This window comes from Microcebus murinus, chromosome 10 (genome assembly GCF_040939455.1).
Source record: "Microcebus murinus isolate Inina chromosome 10, M.murinus_Inina_mat1.0, whole genome shotgun sequence".
NCBI classification, from domain to species: Eukaryota; Metazoa; Chordata; class Mammalia; order Primates; family Cheirogaleidae; genus Microcebus; species Microcebus murinus.
In genome coordinates, this window is record NC_134113.1 from 50,287,580 (window position 1) to 50,312,338 (window position 24,759).

The 24,759-nt window shown below is 35.0% G+C and overlaps 1 protein-coding gene across 3 annotated transcripts in view; it reads right to left on the reverse strand.

Moving 5' to 3' along the window:
• The window catches only part of NELL2 (neural EGFL like 2), a 346,799-nt gene that overhangs the window by 7,081 nt on the left and 314,959 nt on the right, over nucleotides 1–24,759 (reverse strand). For all 3 annotated transcript variants that reach the window (XM_076007197.1, XM_012747980.3, XM_012748043.2), the window contains 4 exons: nucleotides 22,403–22,543; nucleotides 10,354–10,547; nucleotides 9,031–9,207; nucleotides 7,384–7,608 (listed from right to left, as the gene is read on the reverse strand). In XM_076007197.1, the coding sequence (XP_075863312.1) occupies nucleotides 7,384–7,608; nucleotides 9,031–9,207; nucleotides 10,354–10,547; nucleotides 22,403–22,543 (737 nt within the window). The remainder of the gene's footprint in view (nucleotides 1–7,383; nucleotides 7,609–9,030; nucleotides 9,208–10,353; nucleotides 10,548–22,402; nucleotides 22,544–24,759) is intronic.

A 24,759-nucleotide genomic window follows, 5' to 3' on the forward strand; every position in this document is an offset into this window, starting at 1 on the left:
AGATGGGACAAATAGAAAACAAGTGGCAAAATGGCAGCCCTAAATCCATCCATGTCAAAAATTACAAAAAATGTAAATAGACTAAATAAATACTTCAATTAGAAGAGAGAGATTATCATACTGGATAAAAAGAACTAACTATATATCATCTATTAGAAATGCACTTTAAGTATAAAACCATAGATAGTATGAAAGTAGACGGATCAAAACAATGTACTGTGTGGCTAATATCAGATAAAATTGATTTCAATTCAAGAAGCCTTGCCAGAGATAAGGAGGGATATTACATAACAATAAAATGGTCAATTCAATAGAAGACATAAAAGAATACATACTATGTGATTCCAATTATATGAAATTTTAAAATTATATTATGAAGAAATAAAATTAAGGTTGCCTATTGGAAGTATGTATTACCTGAAAGAGGACACAAGGTACTCTCTAAAGTGTTGCATATATTCTGTATTTTGATTTATCAATCTCATCAAATTATGCACTTAACTGTGAATTTCATTGTAGTAAGTCTTGCCTTGATAAAAACTAAAAGCACTCACTGAAATTTAGTCTAACTACCAGAAATAATATGTACTTGTTATCAAAACTAATTATAAAAAGTAATTACTCTTACATAGTAACATAGTAAAATAAGTTTCCCTAAGACCTTCCTATTTCTGGCTATTTGATTGATAAAGAAGTCACTATCACTCTTCATACTTAACTATGAAAATGAAGGTTATAAGACAGTCAACTTTTAATTTTCAGTAATATTTATATTTTTATCCCATTATAAATATTTTATTATGTTATAGTAGAGTCCATCTTCCTTTATTTTCAGTCCTATGGTAGTCAAAGTGAAATGTAATTATATGTCATAATTTTATCTTAACTTTTGTTATAAACATTGCTATTACTTTGATGGCTGAATAACATTTATATACGTAACTGCAACATGATATTATATAGCCTATTTAATATATTATAAAAGTATAATATATCATATAATAATTGAATTTTATAGTTTTTTACTTAGGTTAGGTTCTCAGACCTGGGATTAAAGTGAAAAAGATATTCGTGTGTGTGGGGGGGGGGAAGTTTGTATGTGCATCGCTGTTGATATGAATATTTCAATGACATTAACAGTGAGCCTAAGAATAACAATTCCAGTACATCTCTGCCAGCATTAGAAGTTGTGGAAGTTTTTAAACCTATGGAATGTAAAAATAATCATTTATAATTTTAGTTTACATCTAAGTTTTTTTAAATTTAAATATATATGTATGTTTCAATCAAAGCAAATATAAATTTTGTTTTTAAAAAAACTAAATTAGCTGCATAGTACTTCATGGTATACGTAAGAGAAACAATGGTGATATAGCACCTCTTGTATTTTCCTGGATAGAGCTGGAATCCATTCTACTAATGAAGTATTCCAAGAATGGAAAAATGAGCACCACAAGTACTCACCAGCAAATTGGTTTCACTGATCAACACTTACGTGGACATATAGGAATAACATTTATCAGGCGTTGGGCAGATGGGAGTGGGGAGGAGGGGATGGGTATATACATATATAATGAGTGCGATGTGAACTATCTGGGGTATGGACACGCTTGAAGCTCTGACTCTGGGGGGAAGGTGGGGGAAGGGAAACACATGTAACCTAAACATTTGTACCCCCATAATATGCTGAAATAAAAGAAAAACTAGATCAATACACTCACTATTGATGGGCACTGGGTTTGTTTCCGCATCTTTGCAATTGTGAATTGTGCTGCTATAAACATTTGAGTGCAAGTTTCTTTTTGACAAAATGACTTTTTTTTCCTTTGGGTAAATACCCAATAGTGGGATTGCTGGCTCAAATGGTAGTTCTACTTTTATTAATAGTTCTTTGAGGTATGTCCATACTACTTTCCATAGACTTTGCAATAGTTTGCACTCCCACCAGCAGTGTATAAGTGTTTCTATCTTTCTACATCCACACCATTTGTTGTTCTAGGCTTTTGTTAAAAGCCATATTCTCACTGGAGTTAAGTGGCGTCTCATCATGGTTTTAATTTGCATTTCTCTGATGATTAGAGATGTTGAGCATTTTTTCATGTTTATTGGCTATTAGCCTATGTTTTTTTTGAAAATTTCTATTCATGTCTTTTGCCCAGTTTTTGATGGAGTTGCTTGATTTTTTTCTTGCTGATTTGCTAGAGTTCGTTATAGATTCTAGTTATCAGTCCTTTGTTGGATGTATAGCATGCAAATATTTTCTCCCACTCTGTAGGTTGTCTATTCACTCTAATGATTATTTCCTTGGCTGTGCAGAAGCTTTTTAATTTGATCAGGTCCCATTTATTTATTTTTGTTGTTGCTGTGATTGCTTTTGGGGTCTTCTTCATAAATTCTTTGCCTAGGCTTATGTCTACGAGAGTTTTTCCAACATTTTCTTCTAGAACTTATGGTTTCATACCTGAGGTTTAAGTCTGTTATCCATCATGAGTTGGTTTTTGTGAGTGACAAGAGGTGCAGATCATATAAGTTTTAATTATTTACAGGTTGAATGACTTCCTCTCTTATTTTAATAGCTGTATTATTTAGTGAATTGTTTATTCATCATTTGCTGATTTATTTATGGGAAAATAAGTGCTTTTCTTATTTTTATATGTTCTTAATCTAATAAAGCAATCAAATATGCTGAAAATATTTTTCTAGTCTCCATCTGTGACTTTTTATTTTGCTAATTTTGTTTATCCATAGAAGCTCTAATTTTTTCTTTGAGATATATTGCATCACTGCTAAGCTAAAAAAGATATCTCCCTTCTAGAATTTTGATAAATATTTAATTATATTTGTTTTGATTTATTTTTAATATTTAACATTTTCCATGTGGAATTTGTTTTTATATATAATATTGTCCTATATAAAATTATTTACCCCGAATTGCTATCTAGTCATTCCATTATTTATAGAATAATCTTTTCTCCATTGATTTGCAAAGCTCTCCTGATCATATATTAAAAACTTTATTATAATGTTGCCCATATGTAGCTATTTGTTTCCACAGATAGATATAGTTATTTATTTTAATGTTAGAACACAGATCCACTTTCACAACTTCAACAGTTTTTGATAGATAAGGTGAAAATTTAGGAAGTCAGGAGCTTTATCCTATAAAACTCTAATTTTTTCTGTACCTCAATTATTTCAGCATTATATCTAGAGTCTCCCTAGGAGTTAAAATGGCCCCCTGATTTCTAATTTCCAAAATTTCCTGCTGAGTGATTATTTATTAAAGGAAAGGATTTTCTAATCCCTCTCCCCTTCTTATTTCTCAACTAGATACATCCCTCTTTGTCATTTGAAGCTGAAAACACTCTGACCAATGGGTACTTCTCTACTAGATTAAGGAAAGGGTACCTTACTAATTCATTTTTGACTTAAGAGTTTAACTTCTAAGTGGAGAAATATTTTTTTTTTCTTAAACCTAAGCAAATTAAATTTGAAGACACCTTTACAAAGGGAAGGGAAAATCTTACCCTGTTCCACCCAGCCAACTCCTATTTCTTAGATCTCATCTTACTGAGTTACTCCACAGAAAGTAACTGGTTCACATGTTGTACAGCCTCTTAGTACAGTGAACCTTTCCTTCAGAGCATCTGTTACAGCTGTAATGTTGTCTTCATCTGTGTCATGACTTTATTAATGCCTATATACTCCACCATCAATAATAATAATAGCCAGCATTTATTGAGTGCTTACTCTGAATGTGTTGACTGCTGTATGAAACTTTGTGTGTGGATCACCTCATTTAATTCTTTTTTGTTTATTTCGGCATATTATGGGGGTACAGATTTTAAGGTTTCAATAAGTGCCCTCCCGCCCCACACAAGTCTGAGTCTCCAACATGGCCATCCCCCATATGGTGCACATCTCACTCATTATGCATGTATTTTTTAGGTGAGCAAACTGAATGGTATAGAGATTCAGGGACATCCTCTGAGGTCATATAGTTACTGTGGTTGATCGGGCTTTGAATTTGGGCAGTCTGGTTCCAGAGACTGCATTCTTGATCTCTAGAATAGCCTTGTCTAATAAAACATTCTGTGATAATAAAAATGTTTTCCACATGTGCTATCTAATATGATAGCCAGTAGCCACATGGCTATTGAGCAATTGAAGTGTGGCTAATGCAACCAAAAAAACTGAATTTCTAATATTAATTTTAATTAAAATTTAAATAGCCACATGTGGCTACTGACTACTGAACAGCATAGCTCTAGAAAATAAGCTGCTAGACAATAATTTCCAGAAATGATTGTGTCTGTTTTTGCTTAACATTATACCCCTGTACCAGCACAAAGCCCCACACAGTTTATATTTATTGACTAAACCCAAACAATTCAGGGGGAGTAGAATAAGGAGGTAATAAGTAAAAACAGTGCTATGAAAGCACCAAATTGTGAAGAATGCTTACATCTCCAATGTAATTCCTAGAGCCTGTTTTGCATAAACTTTATTTTCAAAATCACAGAAAATAAATGTAATAAAAATGAATATTTCAGATAAATTTGATAAATCTGAGCATATTTTTATAGCTTATATTTAATAATAATAGAAAAGGGAAATGGCATCTAATAGCAACTTCTAAGAATCAGTACTTATCTGACAAGAAGAAATGACTTTAATATCAAAATACACTTTCTGGAATACATTCGTACCAAGAGCTAAATGATTCTAGTCGTCATTTATAAGGCAGTGAATGACAAGCTCATTCATGCTCTTTACCCCCCAAAATAGTCTAATGTTTTCTCGCCTATTACTGAATGCATTTTTCTTACTGAACGTACCTGTCTGAGCTACATTTAATTTTCATCCATCACCTAGTATGTATTTTTGTCGTTACTGCTCAGAACAATAATCTAACAGTTAGATAAACGGTGCAAGAAGACTCAACCCTGGTAATTAAATGTCAGAAAGTATTTTCCTGCTAGTCATTAGTGCTAAAATTTTGAGATATACACTCTTAAGTATACTCATATTAAATGGATATTAAAGGAACATTGCATATACATTATTAGAAACTTTTAGTAATAGTAACTTTCAAATTTGCTAATGCATTTCAGAAAACAGCAGTAAATGTTCACTCAAAAAAGCTTTGCTTGATTGACAAATTGCATTGATTGAAAGAGATAGAAATTTTGGTTTGAAATAGATAAAAATGGCATCTCAAAGCTTAAAGCATTTTATATTATTTGTCTTGTTACATTAAGCCATTCTGGTAAGAATGTACTGAATTAAATTGCCCTACTGAAAAATTTTACAAAATGGTAATGCTCACTTAAAAAACAGCAGTTATAGATATCTGGCTAGGAGATACTCAGAAAAATCTGACATCTTTGCTTTTTTGGGTTGTTCTTAAGCCTTTAGATTATTTATTTAATTTCAGTGTTGATTTCAAAATTGTTGCTATGAAGGACAGCAGCCACTACTAAATTTTCATAGAAATAATAATTAAATAAGAACTCTGCCTAGATTATCTGTATTTTTGCTCTCATTGAAGTAAAAGGCACAAAAATGTTCTATTTTCAGGCTGGGTGGGGTGGCTTGTGCCTGTAATCCTAGCACTCTGGGAGGCTAAGGCGGGAGGATCTCTTGAGGCCAGGAGTTTGAGACCAGCCTAGGCAAGAGTGAGACTCCATCTCTATTTAAAAAAAAAATGCTCTATTTTCCTATGAGAAAAAACTTTATAATGATTTTTCTCTAACTGTAGAAATAAAACATGATAAACAATAGATCTTAAATTTTTCAACTCAATGTAACTGGCCACAAGAAATATGCCCATTTTTTTGTTTTGTTTTTGGATAACTTGTTCTTTGTTTTTGTTTGTTTGTTTTTCCTTTTTTGTTATTTCAGAATATTATGGGGGTATAAATGTTTTGGTTTCATGGATTGCTTTTGTACTGCTTGAGTCAAAGTTGTAAGTATGCCATCACCCAGATAGTGTACGTTGTACCTGCTGGTATGTTTTCACTCACCCCCTCCTTCCTCGTCCCACCTGCATGATTTACAGTGAGTTTTACCTCCATCTGGGCACATGAGTACAGATTGGCTAGTTCTAATTTAATAGTGAGTGCATGTGGTGCTTGTTTTTCCATTCTTGTAATACTTCAATTAGGAGGATGCTATCCAGTTCCATCCAGATTGTTGCAAAAGGCATCAATTCATTTTTCATGACTGAGTAGTACTCCATGGTATACACATATCATAATTTATTAATCCACTCATAAGTTAATGGGCACTTGGGTTGATTCCAAAACTTTGCTCTTGTGAATTGTGATGCAATAAACATTCTATGTGCAAGTTTCTTTTTGATAAAATGACTTTTTTTTTCCTTTGGGTAAATACCCAGTAGTGGGACTGCTAGATCAAATGGTAGGTCTATTTTTAGTTCTTTGAGGAATATCGATACTATTTTCCATAGAGGTTGTACTAATTTGCAGTCCCACCAACAGTGTATAAGTATTCCTTTCTCTTCATATCTATACCAGCATCTATTGTTTTGAGACTTTCTGATTAAAGCCATTCTCACTGGGGTTAGGTGATATCTCATTGTGGTTTTGACTGACATTTCCCTGATGATTAGTGACATTGAGTATTTTTTCATATGTTTGTTGGCCATTAGAAAGGGCAATTGCAGCAATAACAAAAGGGACTTGATTAAATTAAAAGGCTTCTACACAGCCAAGGAAACAATCAACAGAGCAAATAGACAACCTATAGAATGGGAGAAAATATGCACATGCTATGCATCTGATAAAGGGCTAATAACCAGAATCTAGAAAGAACTCAAACAAATCAGCAAGGAAATATCAAACAGACCCTTTAAAAAGTGGGCAAAAGATATGAATAGAAGCTTTTCAAAAGAAGAAATACGCCCATTTTTGTCACATTGATTTCCACTTTGAAAAATGTAATAAATCTACTTCATCAATATATCTTACAGACCTCATAAAAGAACCAGATAAAATCAATAAAATATTATCTTCCTTCATGAAAGAAGAAACATGAAGTTTGTTGTTTCAGTTGTTTTAAAGATGTGTGCAGTTAGACACTTAGGGCAATTTACATAGCTTGCTTCTACCTTGGTTATAAAATAACTGATCGTTCTGATTTCAGCCCATGCACTCTCTTTCCCCTGAATATGCATCAGAGGATGCACATGGTATCCTCAGCCTTGGTACTAAGAAAGCTGAGTGGCACTCCTTCCACCTCTGTTTGAACAATAAATAGGAAAACAAAATGCTTTCCATTGTCCAGAGGAAGCACATTAACATCTAGGAGCCCTGGCTGCAGCTGGCAAAGTGTTCCCTGCTTAAATTTAGTGGGCTTTACCTTGCACTGGCAGAGAGTACACTCAGTGCCATGTTTGATCCAAGACGACCCGGTGAAGCGAACCACATTCATCTCGTCCAGGCAAGTTTTGGTGATGTCATTGCGGATGGTGTCAGCCTGGCAAGGGTCGGTGACACAGCGCGGGCAGCACTCATTCTCTGGCAGAACACTGAATTCACACTCCACATCTGGGCAAGGCAGGGGCCAACAGTCAACTTCCCCTTGCTATAAGAAAAACAGATGTGCAAGGACAAAGGGAAAGGAAGGGAGGAAATGGAGGGAGGCGGGAAAGGAGGAGGGGGGCACAGCATTTACTGAATACTCAATTAATTTGATCAATATTTATGCTTAGATCCTCAAAGCCCATGAATCTTGCAGGGAATCTACAAAAGCCCTATCAGAATGATATCTATACTGCAGTTGGATTTTTAAACAAACTTCAGGGATTAAACAAGAATAGTAAAACAAAAGCAAAAATCATTTCTCTTGAAACAACAAAATGTGCATGCCCCTATCTTTCCCATGACAAAGAAGAGTGATTTAATGTGGAAGAGGTTTTATTTTTTGCCCATGAGATGCCTTTTTCATTCTTTTGATCTTTTTTATAACTTCTTATTTACTTCTTTATGCATAAAGTTTTGTCCATATACAAGAAAATAAAGTGAAATATGAAGGGAATGCGACAGTTTTCCTTAGTTCATTTATATGTTTCTAGATGTATTTCACTCTCTTTTATTCCACTTGAGAAAATTGTGTGAATTGAATCTTTTTAAAATGTAGTTTCCACCTGTTTCCTATATTCTTCAAAACTCTGAATCTTATGGTTTGGGAGATGAAAGCAGCCTTCAGGCACAGAAACTGACCTTGCTCTTTCAATTGATTTTTGGGTCGAAAGTATAAAAAGGAAGGAACAATAAAGCTTTACCTTAAAAATATCTTCACACAAATAGAAAAGGATTGGTCATGACTTTAAAAGTAGCATCTTCTGTGAAACTTTCTGCTATAGAGACACATAGACCAATTTTACTTTTCATTTATACTACTAGAAACACACAAAAAATGTGGACAATTCTTTATCCAGTCCTTGCTTTCTTTTTAACCTGTATTTTCCAATAAAAGTTTTATAATTATATATACACAGATATTCAATTCATATGCATATTTGTTGCATATCAATATTATGGGCAAAATAAGATGCTCACTAGAAGCACTGACACAATAATCTTTAGAAGGAAAAAATATATGTGTTGTTTGTTTTGTTTTTTAAGTCAGAGTATGACCAATAGAAATGGGTTGATAAAAGTTCTACCTGGAAAAAGAATGATTTTTTTCATGAATTCCATTGTTCTAGCCATAATTGTCTTTAAGTATACCTAAATTGGATGGGTTTGTGGAAGCTAGGACTTTCCTTCTTTTAAGCTATAGAAATACTCTCCCTGAAAGAATACACCATGCAGTGCACCACATCCACCTCAGAATATTCCTTCTTGTGTCTTGATTGCATAACAATCATCTCATCACATCATCCTAATCAGGCTCACTTTTTGTAACTGTCAACACTGTGGTCAGGTATGGGGAGGGCAAGGTCGCTTCCCTATTTAGATTCTGGGCCTAAACTTCCCCTCCACCTCATGTAGCTACATTTACCAAGCAGCGGCATTGCTGGCAGTTCTGGACCCAGGTGTCACCACTGTTGTACAAGGTTTCTCCATTTTGATGGAGACACTGGCTGCTAAGCCTGGGGTCACATTCAGGGCAGCAAAAAAGATCAACTGTGGGATTCTCACAGTCACAGACCATCCGTCGACACATAACAAATCCATTCTGTAAAAAAGAAAAAAAAGCAGTTACCAAACACCTCCACTTCACAATATACTAATATATATATTAGTGATTGGAAGTTGAAATAATTAGTGATTGGAAGTTGAAATAATTCACACTATCTATTTAACATAATAGATTTTCTTTAAAATCCTATTTTATAGCCAATAAGTAGAAATTACCTAAGCCAGAGGGCTTCCAATCTCCTTTCCACATGCTACTTCTCAAATAACTTGACCACAAAAAATGTTCCATAAATGACCAGTATAAAATAATCACCACTGCATAGCCCTTATGTGTATATAAATGCATGTATTTACAGAGAAATATACATGTACTTGTACATTTGTATGGTAATTTGAATACTAACTAAATTTTGTTTGGTGTAAGGGTGTGTGTATTAGTACTTGGTAGCTAGTCAATATTTTATATATTGCTAGATTTATAGAATAATTAAAACCTTACATTTTTGTATTAACTGTTATTAATTTCTTCCTTGACAGTTGAGTCCTTGATATATAATATTATTCATTTAACTATAATTTAAGTCTCTATTATTAACTGGGTACATATTATAGAATACCTCTCTAAAACTGCAACATAGCCCAAATAGGTATTTTTCACTCTTGGATCATAGCATGTTTTTTCTGACTTCATTTATGCATTCATTCAAATATGATATTGTGATGATGGAAAAAATAGCACAATAAGTAATAAAATTTTAACAACATGTGAATAGATAAATATGGTATATCTATACAATGGAATATTACTCAGCAATTAAAAGGAATGGGTTACTGATAGATATAACAATATGAATGAATCTCAAAAATGTAATGCTAAGAGAAAGAAGAAAGACACAAAATAGTATGTACTAGATGATTCTATTATGTGAGGCTCTAGAAAATACAAATTTATTCTATAGGGACTGGAAGTGGTATTTGCCTGGATCTGAGGATGTGAAACTAAGTAAGAAAGGACATAGGCAACATTTGAGTCAGTGGAAATGTTTGTTTCTAGTAATTGTCATGGTGGTTAAATAGATATCTGCATTGTCAAAACTCATCATTGTCAAAACTCATAATTCAAATATTAATATATGCAAATTACAACTCAATAAAATTGATTAAATGTTTTATATATACTAACCTGACATGAGCACACAGAGCACCGGTCATTTTCCAACACCCAAATCTGACCATTGTGCTTAATTTTTCCATCATGGATACAGTCCCCTGTGCAATTCTTCCCATGAGGACATCGACAATCATATCCACCATCCAAATTGAAGCAAATGGTATCATTGGCACAGCTGTGCCTCCCGGTCCCACACTCATCAATATCTATGACCAAGAAAAAGCAGCAGGCAATGTGCTTATAATATGCTCAGTTTCAAACAACTGCAATCAGGCAAGTTGTCTCTAGACTTAAAGCATTCAACTGTAAATTAATTTTCATCTTACTGGCATGAATTTCCTATTAAATGCTGACTAAAGCAATGCAATGTTAATGATCTGGGGATTTCACAGGAAAATATTTTCATATTTGATTTTAAAAACCAGATAGCCTTGGCTAGAATTTCAACTTTCATATTGCTGTAAATACCATTAGTCTTTATGAAACATTTGTATTTTTCAAAGTAAGAATATGGCTCAATTTATCAAACAAAAACACAGTTTAACAGTGGAAATTCTGAAAGTGCCTATGATGCTTTATTGGGGATATCATCCCCTATGTTAAAATGGTGATTACAGAAAATCCTTTCTTAGTGGGAGCTGAAATGTCATGGGAACCCTGATACATTTTATTCAATTTCAAACCCTGTTTTCACAGTTTACCACCCCACATGGAAATTCTTTCTGCCTAGGTGCTTTTCCCCTACAGTCCAGGTGTTTCCATGCTGTCCTTAGACCTTGCTCCTCACTAGACCTTGCTCCTCACCCACAAAAGGGGAAGTAATCATCAGCAATTACCATCTGTCTCACAAAGAATCCACCACTTCTTAACTTTTCCATTTCAGAATGCCATTTTGTCTCCTGCCTGACTCAGTTGGCAACTGCCCATTATTCACCTGATCTCACCTATTTTATGGCAATCACAGCCTAAAGCATTTTCATACAGATGAAAAGCAAACATATCTTGGCCCACAGATCAAGTCCATAAGAGAAGATGAGACTAATTTTATTTATCCTCACCATTTAAAAGCCACAAGCCAAAATACATTTCAGAGATATTGTATGAGTGGCAATAAGCAGTTATTTCCTATTTCACCTGTTTCCTCTGAGGTGAAGGTCAAGGAAAAATTAAATCATGGCAGGAGAAGTGGGTTAGAGAGAAGATGGAATGTATTGCTTTTAACTAGGGCACTAATATTCCTTGTCAATTTTAAGGATAGAGTGACATAAATATCCTTCTTAAATGACTTGATGTCAACATTAACTGAAGACATGGACCAGTTTAGATAAAATCTTGGCTATTTTAAAATTCTTAAATACTTAAATTCCACCATATATACATTCCTGAAAATAATCCACATGATCTATTTTCTCCCTGTTTACCTTGATTTTTATTAATTTCCATCTCAACAAAACCAATCAATTGGGTATGGCTGAAAATGTTATTGTAACCACAGTGAGCTTTATTATAGCTTGATTTTTCAAGGATTATACTATTTATGATGATAGTCTATGATCAAAAAAAGAACTGTTAGCCAGGATCAGGAAACATTTTTTTTAATTAAGTGCAATGGCTAATACATTTTTTTCAGATCAGAAAAAAAATTCTTGGTAATAAAAATGAAATTTTATAAATTACCTCTATATTTGACCTATTGAGAATAATATGGTATATTTGATGAGTTAATTTTTTCACTAATTAAATATTCTTAGAATTAGGAATTACAGTAAGCAAGAAAAACATAAACCATAGTTATTTGGCCTCTTTGGCCACAAATTCTAGAGATACATCTTACTAGCGAGCCCTTTCAATATCCATTATAAGGACACTATTTCACTAATGACAATGGCTGGATTCTTGCAATCATTTTGCTTGATATTTAAAAATAAAAGGTTTACTACCAGGTAATGTGTGTGTGTGTGTGTGTGTGTGTGTGTGTGTGTGTGTATGCGCAGAAAGAGTCCATGGGCTTGCTGCAGAAGATAAAGAAAAGATGTCCAGGCACAAGAAGAATATGGGTACTTAAATAAAGCACACTTAAAATAAATAAATAGAGTAATAGGTTGCTCACAACAATGGTTGGCATGTACTTGCTATACCTGGGGATATGTATAGGTAGAAGCATTATAATGCACTAATTATGACCCCTTTCTATCTAATGCGATTTGAATTAGTTTGAACTCATCTTGCCTTTTCTGCTTATTTTCGACTCTGGATTTCACAATGCAAAAATTTTTCCCAATTGAATGGTGGTATCGAATTTTGGAATTCATTTTTACACATAGTTTTATTATAACGTATGATTCCTAAATTAAATATACATAAAGGATGTGTATTCTGCTTTCAAAAACCTACCAAGGTATATAAAAATTATAACTTTAAAAATATTGATACCTCCTTCCATGAGTGATTGTTGAAGAAATAATGTTGCTAAATCCATTGGTCAAGTCTCAGTTCTTACCTAACTTTAGCAGGAGCATTTGGCACAGCTTACTTCTTCTCCTTAACAAATTTTCCTTACTTGCTTCCTATTGCATTAGTAGCTCTTTCTGGATCTTTCTTCTGTCTATACAGTCTCTAGGTTTGGCAATTATACTATGAATAAGATTTATTAATAGTCATGCAAAGAGAAAGGTAAAGGTGGTCTAGAGCGTTTTGAGGCAAAAGTGTGCTTGAAGGCCCAAAGTTTAGAGCTATCAAGATGTGCTGGAGAAATAGAAATGTTGTTATAACTGGAATGTCCAGTGAGAGAGCAGAGTAGGCAACACATATGGCTGAAGAGATACTTAGGGCCCAGGTAAAGATCATGTTAAGAAATTTGAACTTCATCACAAAGGCAATAAAATGTCATCATAGGGAAATGCAAAAGAAAAATCAGAATCTGATCTTCACTTTAGAAAGATTGCTTTGGCTGCATTTTAGAAAAGGGATTTGAGTAGATTAGAATTCGGAGCCAAGAGAGCAGTTAATAGGCTGTTTCAGTAGTCCAGGCAAGAGATGATATACAATGAAAGCAGAGTCATTTAGTGGTTGGTATGTACCAGATTCTGAGTACTTTTCATATAATGACTTATATAATCCCCATAAATCTTGAATATACAATTATTTTTCTCATTTTATATATCAGGAAACTGAGGCATAGAAATGTTGCTTAACTTTCCCAAGGTCATACAGCCAGTGAGGTATAGAGCCCAGATGGAAACCTGAGTAGTCAGGCTCCAAGTTTGTGCTCTTAAGTACAATACTGCAATGAGTGGTAGCAGTGGGGATGCATAGAAAGAGACAACAAAAACAGAATCAACACAACTTAGTGATTGGCTAGCTTCAAAGATTAGGAAGAGGGAGAGATAAAGAATGATGCTTAGAATTCTGGCCTGGGAAATTTGTTTGATGCTATTTACAGAAACAAGAGCAAGATTTTGCTGGGGAGGGGAAGAGGGGGCAGGTATGAAGGCAGATATATGCAGATTAGGAAGTGCTGAATTGCACTTTCCTCTGGGCTTCTAAGGGGAGCTGTTCAGTAAGCAGCTGGATGTACAGGTCTAGAGCTCAAACAGGACAGGGCTGAAATGTGGATTTGATGCAGATATATTTTTATCATTATCCTTCTAAAAATAGTCCTTTAGACTCAAGTTCAAACTTTATAGTAAGGCATTTAGAGCTACTTCCTCTGTACTCTCCTTCCCTATCTCAACGTGCCAATAATCTCATCATACTTAACAAAGACCTAACCAAATGCTACCTACTCTGAGAAACCTTCTTTTTTTAAAATAGAAACAAAGATGATTCTTTTCAAAATTTCAGAATATTACGGGGATACAAAATGTTTTGGTTACATGAATTACTTTTGTACAATTTGAGTCAAAGTTATGAGTGTCCATCACCCAGATAGTATGCATTGCACCTGTTAGGTGTAAATTTACGCATCCCCTATTCTCCCCTCCCACCTACTTGATTTCTGTTGAATTTTATTACCATAGGTGCACATGAGTATTGATCAATTAGTTCCAATTTAGTAGTGAGTAAATGTGGTGTTTGTCTTTGCATTCTTGCGATACTTCACTTCAAAGAATGGTCTCCAGTTCCATCCAGGTTGTTACACAAGGTGTTCGTTCACCATTTTTTTATGGCTGAGCAGTATTCCATGGTATACATATACCACACTTTATCAATCCATTCATGTATTGTTGGGCACTTGGGTTGTTTCCACATCTTTGCAATTGTGAATTGTGCTGCTATAAATATTCAAGTATAGACGTCTTTTTTTCCTTTGGGCATTTACCCAGTAGTGGGACTGCTGGATCAAATGGTAGTTCTATGTTTAGTTATTTGAGATATCTCCACAGAGATACTTTCCACAGAGGTTGTATACTAGTTTGCAGTCCTACCAGCAGTGTATAAGTGTTCCTATCTGTCCACATCCACATCAACATTTGTTGTTTGGGGACTTTTTGATAAAAACCATTCTCACTAGAATTAAGTAATATCTCATTGTGGTTTTGATTTGCATTTTCCTGATGATTAGAGATGCTGAACATTTTTCATATGTTTGTTGGCCAGTCTACCTTCTTTTGAAAAGTTTCTGCTCATGTCCTTTGCCCACTTTTTAATGGGGTTGATTTTTTCTTGCTGATTTTCCTGAGTTCTATATGGATTCTAGTTATCAGCCCTTTATCAGATGCATAACATGCAAATATTTTCTCCTATTCTGGAGGTTGTCTATTTGCTCTATTGATTGTTTCCTTGGCTGTGCAGAAGCTTTTTAATTTAATCACCTCCCATTTATTTATTTTTGTTGTTGCTGTGATTGCCTTGGGGGTCTTCTTCATAAATTCTTTGCCTAGGCCATATCTCTAAGAGTTTTTCCAACCTCTTTTTCTAGAATTCTTATAGTTTCATGCCTTAGGTTTAAGTCTGTTATGCATCATGCATTAATTTTTGTGAGTGGTAAGAGGTGTGAATCCTGTTTCAGTCTTCTACATGTGGCTATCCAATTTTCTAAACACTATTTATTGAATATGGATTCTTTTCCCCAGAGGATGTTTTTTTCTGCTTTGTCAAAGATCGGATGGCAATATGAGGATGGTTTTACACCTGGGGTCTCTGTTTTACCCCATTGGTCTATGTCTTTGTTCTTGTGCCAGTATCATGTGTATGGGTTACTATAGCCTTGTGGTATAGCTTGAAGTCTGGTAAAGTGATTCCTATAGATTTCTTTTTTTGCTTAAGGTTGCTTTGGGTAGTCAGGGTCTTTTCTTGTTCCATACAAAGCATAGAATTATTTTTTCTAGATCTGCACAAAATGACATTGGAATTTTAATAGGTATTGCATTGAATCTGTAAATCACTTTGGGTAGTGTAGACATTTTAACAATGTTGATTCTGCTGATCCATGAGCATGATATTTTCTTCCATTTGTTTATATCCTCTGAAACTTCCTTCCTCGGTGTTTTGTAGTTCTCCCTGTAGAGGTCTTTCCTCTCCTTGGCTAAACATATTCCTAGATATTTTATTTTATTTGTTGCTATTGTAAAACGTATTGAGTCTTTGACTTGATTCTCAACTTGACTGTTGTTGGTGTATAGGAATACTACTGATTTCTATACATTGATTTCATAACTTAAGATTTTGGCTAATTTATTTATCAATTCCAGGAGTCTTAGGGCAGAATCTTTGGGGTATTCTTGATATAAGATAATGTTGTCAGCAAAGATAAATAGTTTTACCTTTTCTTTCCCTATCTGGATACCTTTCATTTCATTCTATTGCCTGATTGCTCTGGCTAGAACTTCCAGCACTATGTCCAACTTTTGTTGGATATGGTGACAGTAGGCAAACTTATCTGGGTCCAGTTCTAAGTGGGAATACTTTCAGTTTTTCCCCATTCAGTATGATGCTGGCTGTGAGTTTGTCACATATGGCTTTTATAATATTGCAGGTATGTTCCATCTATGCCTATTTTGTTAAGAATTTTTATCATAAAAGGGTGCTCAATTTTGTCAAATGCTTCTTCTGCATATACTGAGAGGATCATATGGTCTTTGTTTTTGCTTCTATTTATGTGGTGAATCACATTTATAGATTTGTGTATGTTGAACCATCCCTGCATCCCTGCAATGAAGCCCCCTTGATAGTGGTGGATTATTTTTTTCATATGGAGCTGAATTTGGTTTTCTAAGGATTTGATTGAGAATTTTTGTATCTATATTCATAAGGGACATTGGTCTGTAGTTTTCTTTTTGTGTGTCTGTCCTTTCTTGGTTTTGGTATCAGGGTGATAATGGCTTTGTAGAATGAGTTAAGGAACATTCCTTCTTTTGCTTGTCCCAGACCAGATGATTTCACAGCTGAATTTAACCAGACCTTCAATAAGAAATCTCCTTTGATGCCAGAGAAGAAATAATTTTTCTTTGTTCCCTTATAGCATGGCAATTATACTTTTACTACTACTATACTTATACTCAAAATCAAATGAGTTTCTCAATTATTTTCCACTTTGTCTTGTGGCTTTCTTGTGTGTTAAGAAACTCATTATATTCTACCTTGCAGGACAGTTACTGCTGTACATATCTTTCTTCTACAAGCTGAGAGCAGTGGCCATCCCTTCTTTACATTTCTATGTAGAAGATGTCTGGTAAAGTACCTCAATGTACCCATGCATATATTCAGTAACTATTTGTTGAATTGAGCTGGATTCATTTCTTTGTGTCCTTTTTCTTAATTTAGGGTGAAAATTTACAGTATTCGTCTTAAACAGAATATTTAAACATGATATTGTTGGCGTGATAAATTTAAAAAATTTCAAGTGTAAAGACAGTCCAGAAATTAAAGCACTAAAGGAAAATGTGTACATGAAAATAAAATATACTATGTGAAAACAAATACTGGGCTGTGTCCCAGAGAAAGACAAAATTTGAGGCTCAGTGGAAATGGTGATATGGACAAGGAGAAAGGCACTCTGGCACATTATATGGGGATTAAATGTCTAAACCTCTGACATAAAAAGATGTGCAAAAGAGCATACAATTTGTATGAATGCAGCTTTTAAACATACATGTTGTATATCACATGACTATAGCCAAAAAAGTAATGACACAGTGCAGTTATTTATTCATGCTTTCAAGTATGAATCCTATACTTGCAGAGTAATTGTAAATCCACTGGTGTGGCTTTGTCCACTGTGAAATGCTTTATTATTATTATTATTATTTTTCAAGCAACAGAAAAATAGCACCTTCTCAGATATAATCATACTCTTAAAACTGAATCTTTCTAAGTATTAATATTATAATTTTAAAAATCACTGAAATTGCAGTAAATGGATAGTTATATAGAAGTGTTTGTCTTTTTTTTTTTTTTACAATAACACAGGTGGGTTCTTTTAAAAGAATACTTCAGAGCACATTTCTTCTGACAGAGGAGATTTTTATGATAATCTTTATAAACTCTATTGGTAGATAATAGTAGAAACATCTTTCTAGAATTGTGTCTTTTTAAAGTTTTCCACTGTTTACGTGTTTGTGAAATTTCCTTAAAAAGTCTTTTCTGTGCAAGTGTCTGATAGAATCATTTACTGTGCTATCTTCATATTTATCATGTGTTGTTTTAAGTTCGGTTTAATTGTCCTTGTTACTTTCGAGATTGAACATTCGTGAATGCACTAATTACATTTTATTCTGAATGGTACTACATATCTACTTCTAATATACTATATATACACACACACATACATACATATTATATATCATACTAATATCTAAATTATAATATAGGTTATGTGCCTAATGTGCTTCTGATTAAAAGATTAACTCTCTATCATCTATCTCTTTTATCCATCTTAATCTTTCATTAGACAAATAAATTTACCATCTACTATGTGTCTGGCACTGTTCTAGGGACTGGAGATATGGTAGATGACAAATGAACAAAATCTATTATCTTCAAAGCTTATGTTCCAAAGCATCACCAAGCAAACAAATAAGTATATGCTATAATTTCAGGAGAATTTATAATTTCTATGAGGAAAAAAGAATCAAGGTAAATGAACAGAGTGTCAGAGATGGGAACCCATTTTAAATTGGTAGCCAAGGAAGAGCCAATTTGAATTAAATGAAAGAAGGACCACGCAAAGATCTCAGGGAAGGGCATTCCACAAAGGGAACAGCACATGCAAATGAATCAGTTAGGTATATTTGGGAAATGGCAAGAAAATCAAGAATGTATATCATGCGGGCCCTCATAAACCATGGGCAGGGTTTGGATATTACTCTGAAAGAGACGCAAAAACTCTGGGAGAAGGAACAGAGGAGTAATAGGCTCTGACTTCAGTTCTAGAAGGCTTATTCTGGTTGCTATAGAAAAAAGACTCCAGGGGAGTCAGGAGTGGAAGTAGAAAGACCAGTTTGGAGGCTGCTATAGTGGTCCAGAGAAGAGGTAATAATGGCTTACACCAAGATGGTGATAGCAGCAGTGGTGAGAGGTGGTCAGATTGGGAATGTATTTTGAAAGTTGAAACTGTGAGATTTGTTAATGTATTAGATGAGAGGTGTGAGGAAAAGAAAGAAAGAAACAATGTCTCTAAAATGTAGGTCTGGGCAACTATTAATATATTTAGAGACTGTAAGACTTAGAGAGTAAATCAAAAGTTCTGTTTTAATTATATTAGGCCTGAGTTTCCTATTATAAATCCAAGTTTAGATATCTAGTAGACCACTAGTTACATGAATCTGCAACAAGGGCAGAGGTGTGAATTAGAAATATATACATGGTATTGTCAACCATGAAGCTGGTTGACTTGGGAATTGGGAATAGATGGAGAAGCTTGACAAGGCCTGGGCCCTGGGGCATTTGAATATGTAGTCCTCTGGAGAATGAAAGCAGAGGCTGTAGAACAAAGGAGAAGACCAGAGAAAGTGGTGTCACCAAAGCCAAGTGAAAAAAGTTATGTTTTGTGAGAAATGTTTTGAGAGAAAAGAATGATCAATTGGGTCAAATGCCTGAGTGGTTAAGTAGGAAGAGAGCAATTAGGTAGTAAATTTGGCAAGAAGGAAACTGTTAGCAATCATGAAAGAAAAGAATAGGTTGGACTAGTGGGACTAAAGCCTCACTGGAAGAAGGAAGGCAGAGATAACAAGTATAGAAACTTCTTTCAAAGAATTTTGTTCTAAAGGGAGCAAGAAAATGGGGATATGTTTGGAGAGTCAAGCGATGTCCAGGGAAGTTACTTTTCGTTTGTTTTTGTTTTGTTTTAAAGAGGGCTGCTAATCCAGATTGTGTGCTGATGGGAATTACGCAATAGAAAAAGAATATTTAATGACATGGAAGCAAAGGTGAATATCACAAAGGCAAAATCCACAAGTAGGTGAGAGAGGATGATACACAAGATACAATGGAGTGTTTGAGCTTTGACAGAAGCAGGGACACTTCATCCAATAAAGCAAGAGGGAGGGAAAGCAGTTGGCTACATAAATAAACGAGAGTAAGCTAGTATGGCTCTTGGTGGAAAAGATAATTAGTTTTTCTACTACTTTTGTGCTCTCAGTTAAACCGGCCATTGATAGATAATGAAGAGAAAGGAAGAGGTATCCAACGTTTGAGGAGACTGAAGAAATTATGAAATGGTTGTATCCTAGAGTTGGAAGGGAATGTCACCGAGGAATACTGGACAGTGCTAAGGCCCCCAGTGATCCTCACCACTTAATATGTGCATGTGTAATCCCCTCCCCTTGAATGTGGGGTGGACCTATTGAGTTCTAACAGAAAATGGGAGAAGTGATGGAATGTCACATCTGACATAAGGTTTTAAAAAGACTATGGCTCCCATCTTGGGCATTTGCTCTCTCTTGGATTGCTTACTCTAGGGGAAGCCAGTTCCCATGTCTTGGGGTGACCCTGTGGAGTGGTCCATGTGTTAAGCAACTGGGGTCTGCCAATAGCCACATAAGTGACCTTGGAAACAGATTCCCATTCCCCCACACCTACCATTGACAAGCCTTCAAGATAAGACCACATCCCTGGCCAGTGGCTTGACTGCAACCTCCTGGAAGACATTGAACTAGAGGTACCCAGCTTAGCTGTGCATGGATTCCTGACTCTCAGAAACGGTAAGATGTTTGGTTTTAGCTGCTAAGTTTTGGGGGTAATTTGTTATCCACTATGAATAGCTAGTACAATCCACTTCAGATGTGTGGTCATAAATTTAAAAGCTAAGTGAGTGCCACATGTACTCACCATCAAATTGGTATTAACTGATCAACACTTAAGTGCACATATAGTAATAACATTCATCGGGTGTCAGGCAGATGGAAGGCGGGAGGAGGGGTGGTTATATACACATACAAAGGGTGTGGTGCGTAATGTCTGGGGATGGACATGCTTGAAGCTCTGACTCGGGTAGTGCAAAGGCAATATACATAACCTAAATGTGCTGAAATAAAGAAATTTAAAAAAAAAGAAAGATAAGCGAGTGGAGTTGAAAATTTAATGTAAGATAGCCAGAAAAGATATGTGTCTTCTTTTCACATTCAGATGCAAAGAAAAGGGTGTACAAGGATATAACAAAAATTAAACACAGTTTCACCCTCCTGGAGGATAAGTAGAAAGGATGGGGAAAGGGGAATAAGAGATGAAGATGTATATTCAGCTTTAATCTATATACTTCTGTATGATTTGCATTATTTATAATCAGCTTATAGTCATTATTTATGTGCATAACTTTAAAAAGGACAATCTTAATAAAACACTATAGAATATAAGCAAAGTAGCTTATCAGGGAAGAACAAAATCCCACTGTTTAATCTGTTTCTGCACTGCAATGTGTGGTTTCTGGTATTCTCTACAGGGCTGGAGATGTTCACTCTGGAACATTCACAAGTACAAGATAAAGCCCTCAGACCACAGTTAAGTGGTTATTTTCGAATGCTAGGGTCTAGCCCCTGGTAAGGCAACAACATTTCCATTCCCAAGTGAAAATCCTGATGAACCTTTTTCTGCTCAAGGCCAGCAGCTCCCCTGCTCCTGGCAAAGCACTGGAGGGGCCTTGGCATCTATCACCTAAGTCTGTTTCACTTTTCTTTGTGTGAAAATCCTTTGAGACCCAAGAATAAAAGACATCATTTAGGTGTCACGTACCTTTAGGTTAGATTCTCAAAGGCTTTTATTGACTATGTCATCTTAATTCCATTATTCCCTCAGGCTATTGACAGTTGTTCCATGAAGGTATAAATACAAATGGAGAAAATAATGAATTCTTTAGTTTTGTTTTCCATTCCTATGTCAAGACTTCTGATAGCAAACTCATTCAGTGTGGGTGATTTCCCTGACAATTATTTACTGGGCTCTGCTTGCTCTGCCTGGTTTCTAAAACTTGTGTCCTTTCATAGAGGATATAGAGGAAGAGAGCTGTCAATTCACTGAAAATAATTCAAAATTAATGGTAACTAACTGAATATAATCTAATTGAATCTTCTATTTTAATTAGATTGAAAACTTCTTGGAAGCAGGAACCATATCTATGTATCCTACATTCAAAATTCACTAACCATCTCTTACTTTGCCAGGCAAATGATATGTCAAGAATAGCTCAGAGTAGCAAGTAGCAATATTGCTACTTGCAATATTATGTATATTACCCTTGGTCACATAATCATCATGATTTTCTCCATTTTCACTTTAATCCTGCTTTCTTCATCTATTTTTTCTACCTGTTTTGGGGAACATATTTTTGCATTCTCCCATTTTTTTAAATTTATGTGATACTGTGGGTTTTTCATTCTAAAAACACCTTTCAATGGTGCAAGAATCCACAGAGAACTGAGTTAGTGTCACATAGTTTATCTAAAATAATTACCATAATTAGGAAGCAAAAGTTAGATTTTACCATGTTTCTAATCATTATTGTGTAAACACATATTAAAAAAACACCAATAACTTAATCATTAAGCAGCGTCTTCTATTTACATCTTACTATATATTCCTCAAGTTCAAAAGGACTTCTTAAATTCTAGATCTCCCTCGTACTGACCTTCACACGATTCCCCACTTGGTGAGAACATCCCATTGTCATGGTAGCCATCTCTGCACTCACAGTGGTACCATCCAGGCAGGTTGATGCAGTTAGCCCGGCTGTCACACTGAACAAAGCCATCAGAGCATTCATCAATGTCTGGAAAAAAAAAGTGTGATTTTATAAAATTGTTTCTTTTCTTTTGAAAAAGCTATAACATTCTGCTACAAGGCTACTAAAAAATTTAATGCTGGTAAATCCTTCATATTGAGAATATATAAAAGCAAGAAAGTACGTTTAGTTGTTAAAAGCTATATAGAAAGAATGCAGTGTTATTAGTAACAGGAGAAATATTTGGAAGGCTTCTCTGATGCAAAACTCATTCAACTGTAGAAAATGGAAAGAAACCATCTGTGAGAGTCATTAGTGCTGTACCCCAAATAATTCTAGCTCTTTTAGACATTGCAGTTTTCTAGTTCCTTCAAGTTAGGTGTGGCTACATCATATGGGGAATGTCACTGAAGACAATTAGGGAGTGATATGTGACACTTCTAGGCAGAGCCTTTAAGGTGCAGTGTGTGATACACACATACCTGCTCCAATCACAATGATTGGCCATTTCCAGAGCTCTGAAAGACCCAGCTGACTTCCTGAGGGAGGAAAATGTGGGCATAATCCTTACCTACCTGAGATGGACATACAGTGATGGGCAAGAAACCAACCTTAGTTGGTTTAAGTCATTGAGATTTTAGGACTCTTACTACTATCAGCATAACATATATCGACCTTACTAATACAACATTCAACTCCAACACATATGGCAATAGTATGCATGCATCAGCATGCTTCATGTTTGTAAGAATACACAGCGCTTTTATTTTTATTATGTTTCACATATATCACTTCACTCAACCCTCAAAAAATCTTGTCATGTAGACAATATATTGAACATAAACAAAAGAACTGAAGCAAAAGGAAATTATGGGATTTAACCAAGGTCACCTAAAGTTTGCACTTGCCTGACTTTAAGGTGTGTGCTCCTTCATACAAGCAGATTCATGCTGAAATTGGCAAAATGTCTGCACTAAGAGAGCTATAGATGTTGAGTGTTAGATCTCAAGAGGCTTATTACTAGTCCCAAATGTTGTGAGCCCTTTATTCTCCTGGGTCAGTCTGTTGAATAGTGGATACATCTAACACCATCCAAGTACCTTCCTTTGCTCACAGAAGGAAAAGTAATCCTTGGAGTTGCCTTACAAAGTGTTTCCATCTTCTCAACACCTCCAGATTTTCTGGGTCCTTTGGCTTAACTCAGACCCTGCTAAATGATCTAATGGCACTGCACCACTGTGGCTGTCAAAAACATCCACATGTACCTCACTCCCATCTTGATAGCCCCATGCCGTAACTGAAGGCTCCACCTGCAAAGGCAGGGTGGTCCTTTCTTATATGCTTCCCACACCTGTGTCGTATTCGCTGCTGCAGTGGCCAGGCACAATGACATCCCTCAAGTTGAAGGTAAAGCTTTTTAGAGTCCTTTCCCATCAGACAGTCCACTTTAGTTGGCAGAATATATTTCCTTCCTATCTCAGTTTCACTAACTCCAAATTCCTGGAAGCATATAATCCTTTCATTTTCTTTTTAAATTTCCTCTTTTCTGATGTTCAATTTTGAAAGAGATAAATTAATGAATAAATGGATAAACACATTAAAACATCAGAGAAAAAAGCCATTACTCATTTACTTCTTCATAGATCAAGAGTCCCTTCAGTAAAACAGGATGCAAACCATTCTTTTAGATTATTAGGTAATAGGCCAAAAAATAAATATTTTTATATCATTGTAATATTTTAGCATTATTTCTGAACTATGAATCATTTTGGCTCTGTGGTTCCTCTTCTTTAGAGCCAGTTACTACTGTCAGTAATTCCTACTGTCAAAATAATTGTTAGTGGCCAAACCAGCTAACCATTGACTTCCTGACACATAGCTGATGTGGATTGCTTCCATTTACTAAGGTTTTGTGAAATAGCCTATTTGTACTTCAGGGGCCTCCCTAACTGATGAACCTCTGATTATAAATGGGTCCAGAATGCTATGCTCACTTCAGCTTATGTCATATTTTCTTCTAACCCAAATGATGCAGAAAATTGATTATGTCATTTCTTAAGTGCATGGACAAAAGAAAACAGGTTGGAATTTAAGCTTTAGAAGTGAGTTTTATTGGATGAAGGCTAGGAGAGGGATATCTAGAGTCACTCATTTTAGAAGAATTTGGTCATCAGGGTTAGTGATTTGAAAGTAACTATTGAAGGAACAGAGCTTTCTCCACTGAAGTGACTTTCCCATCTACATTAAGCCTTCAATTTAGATCT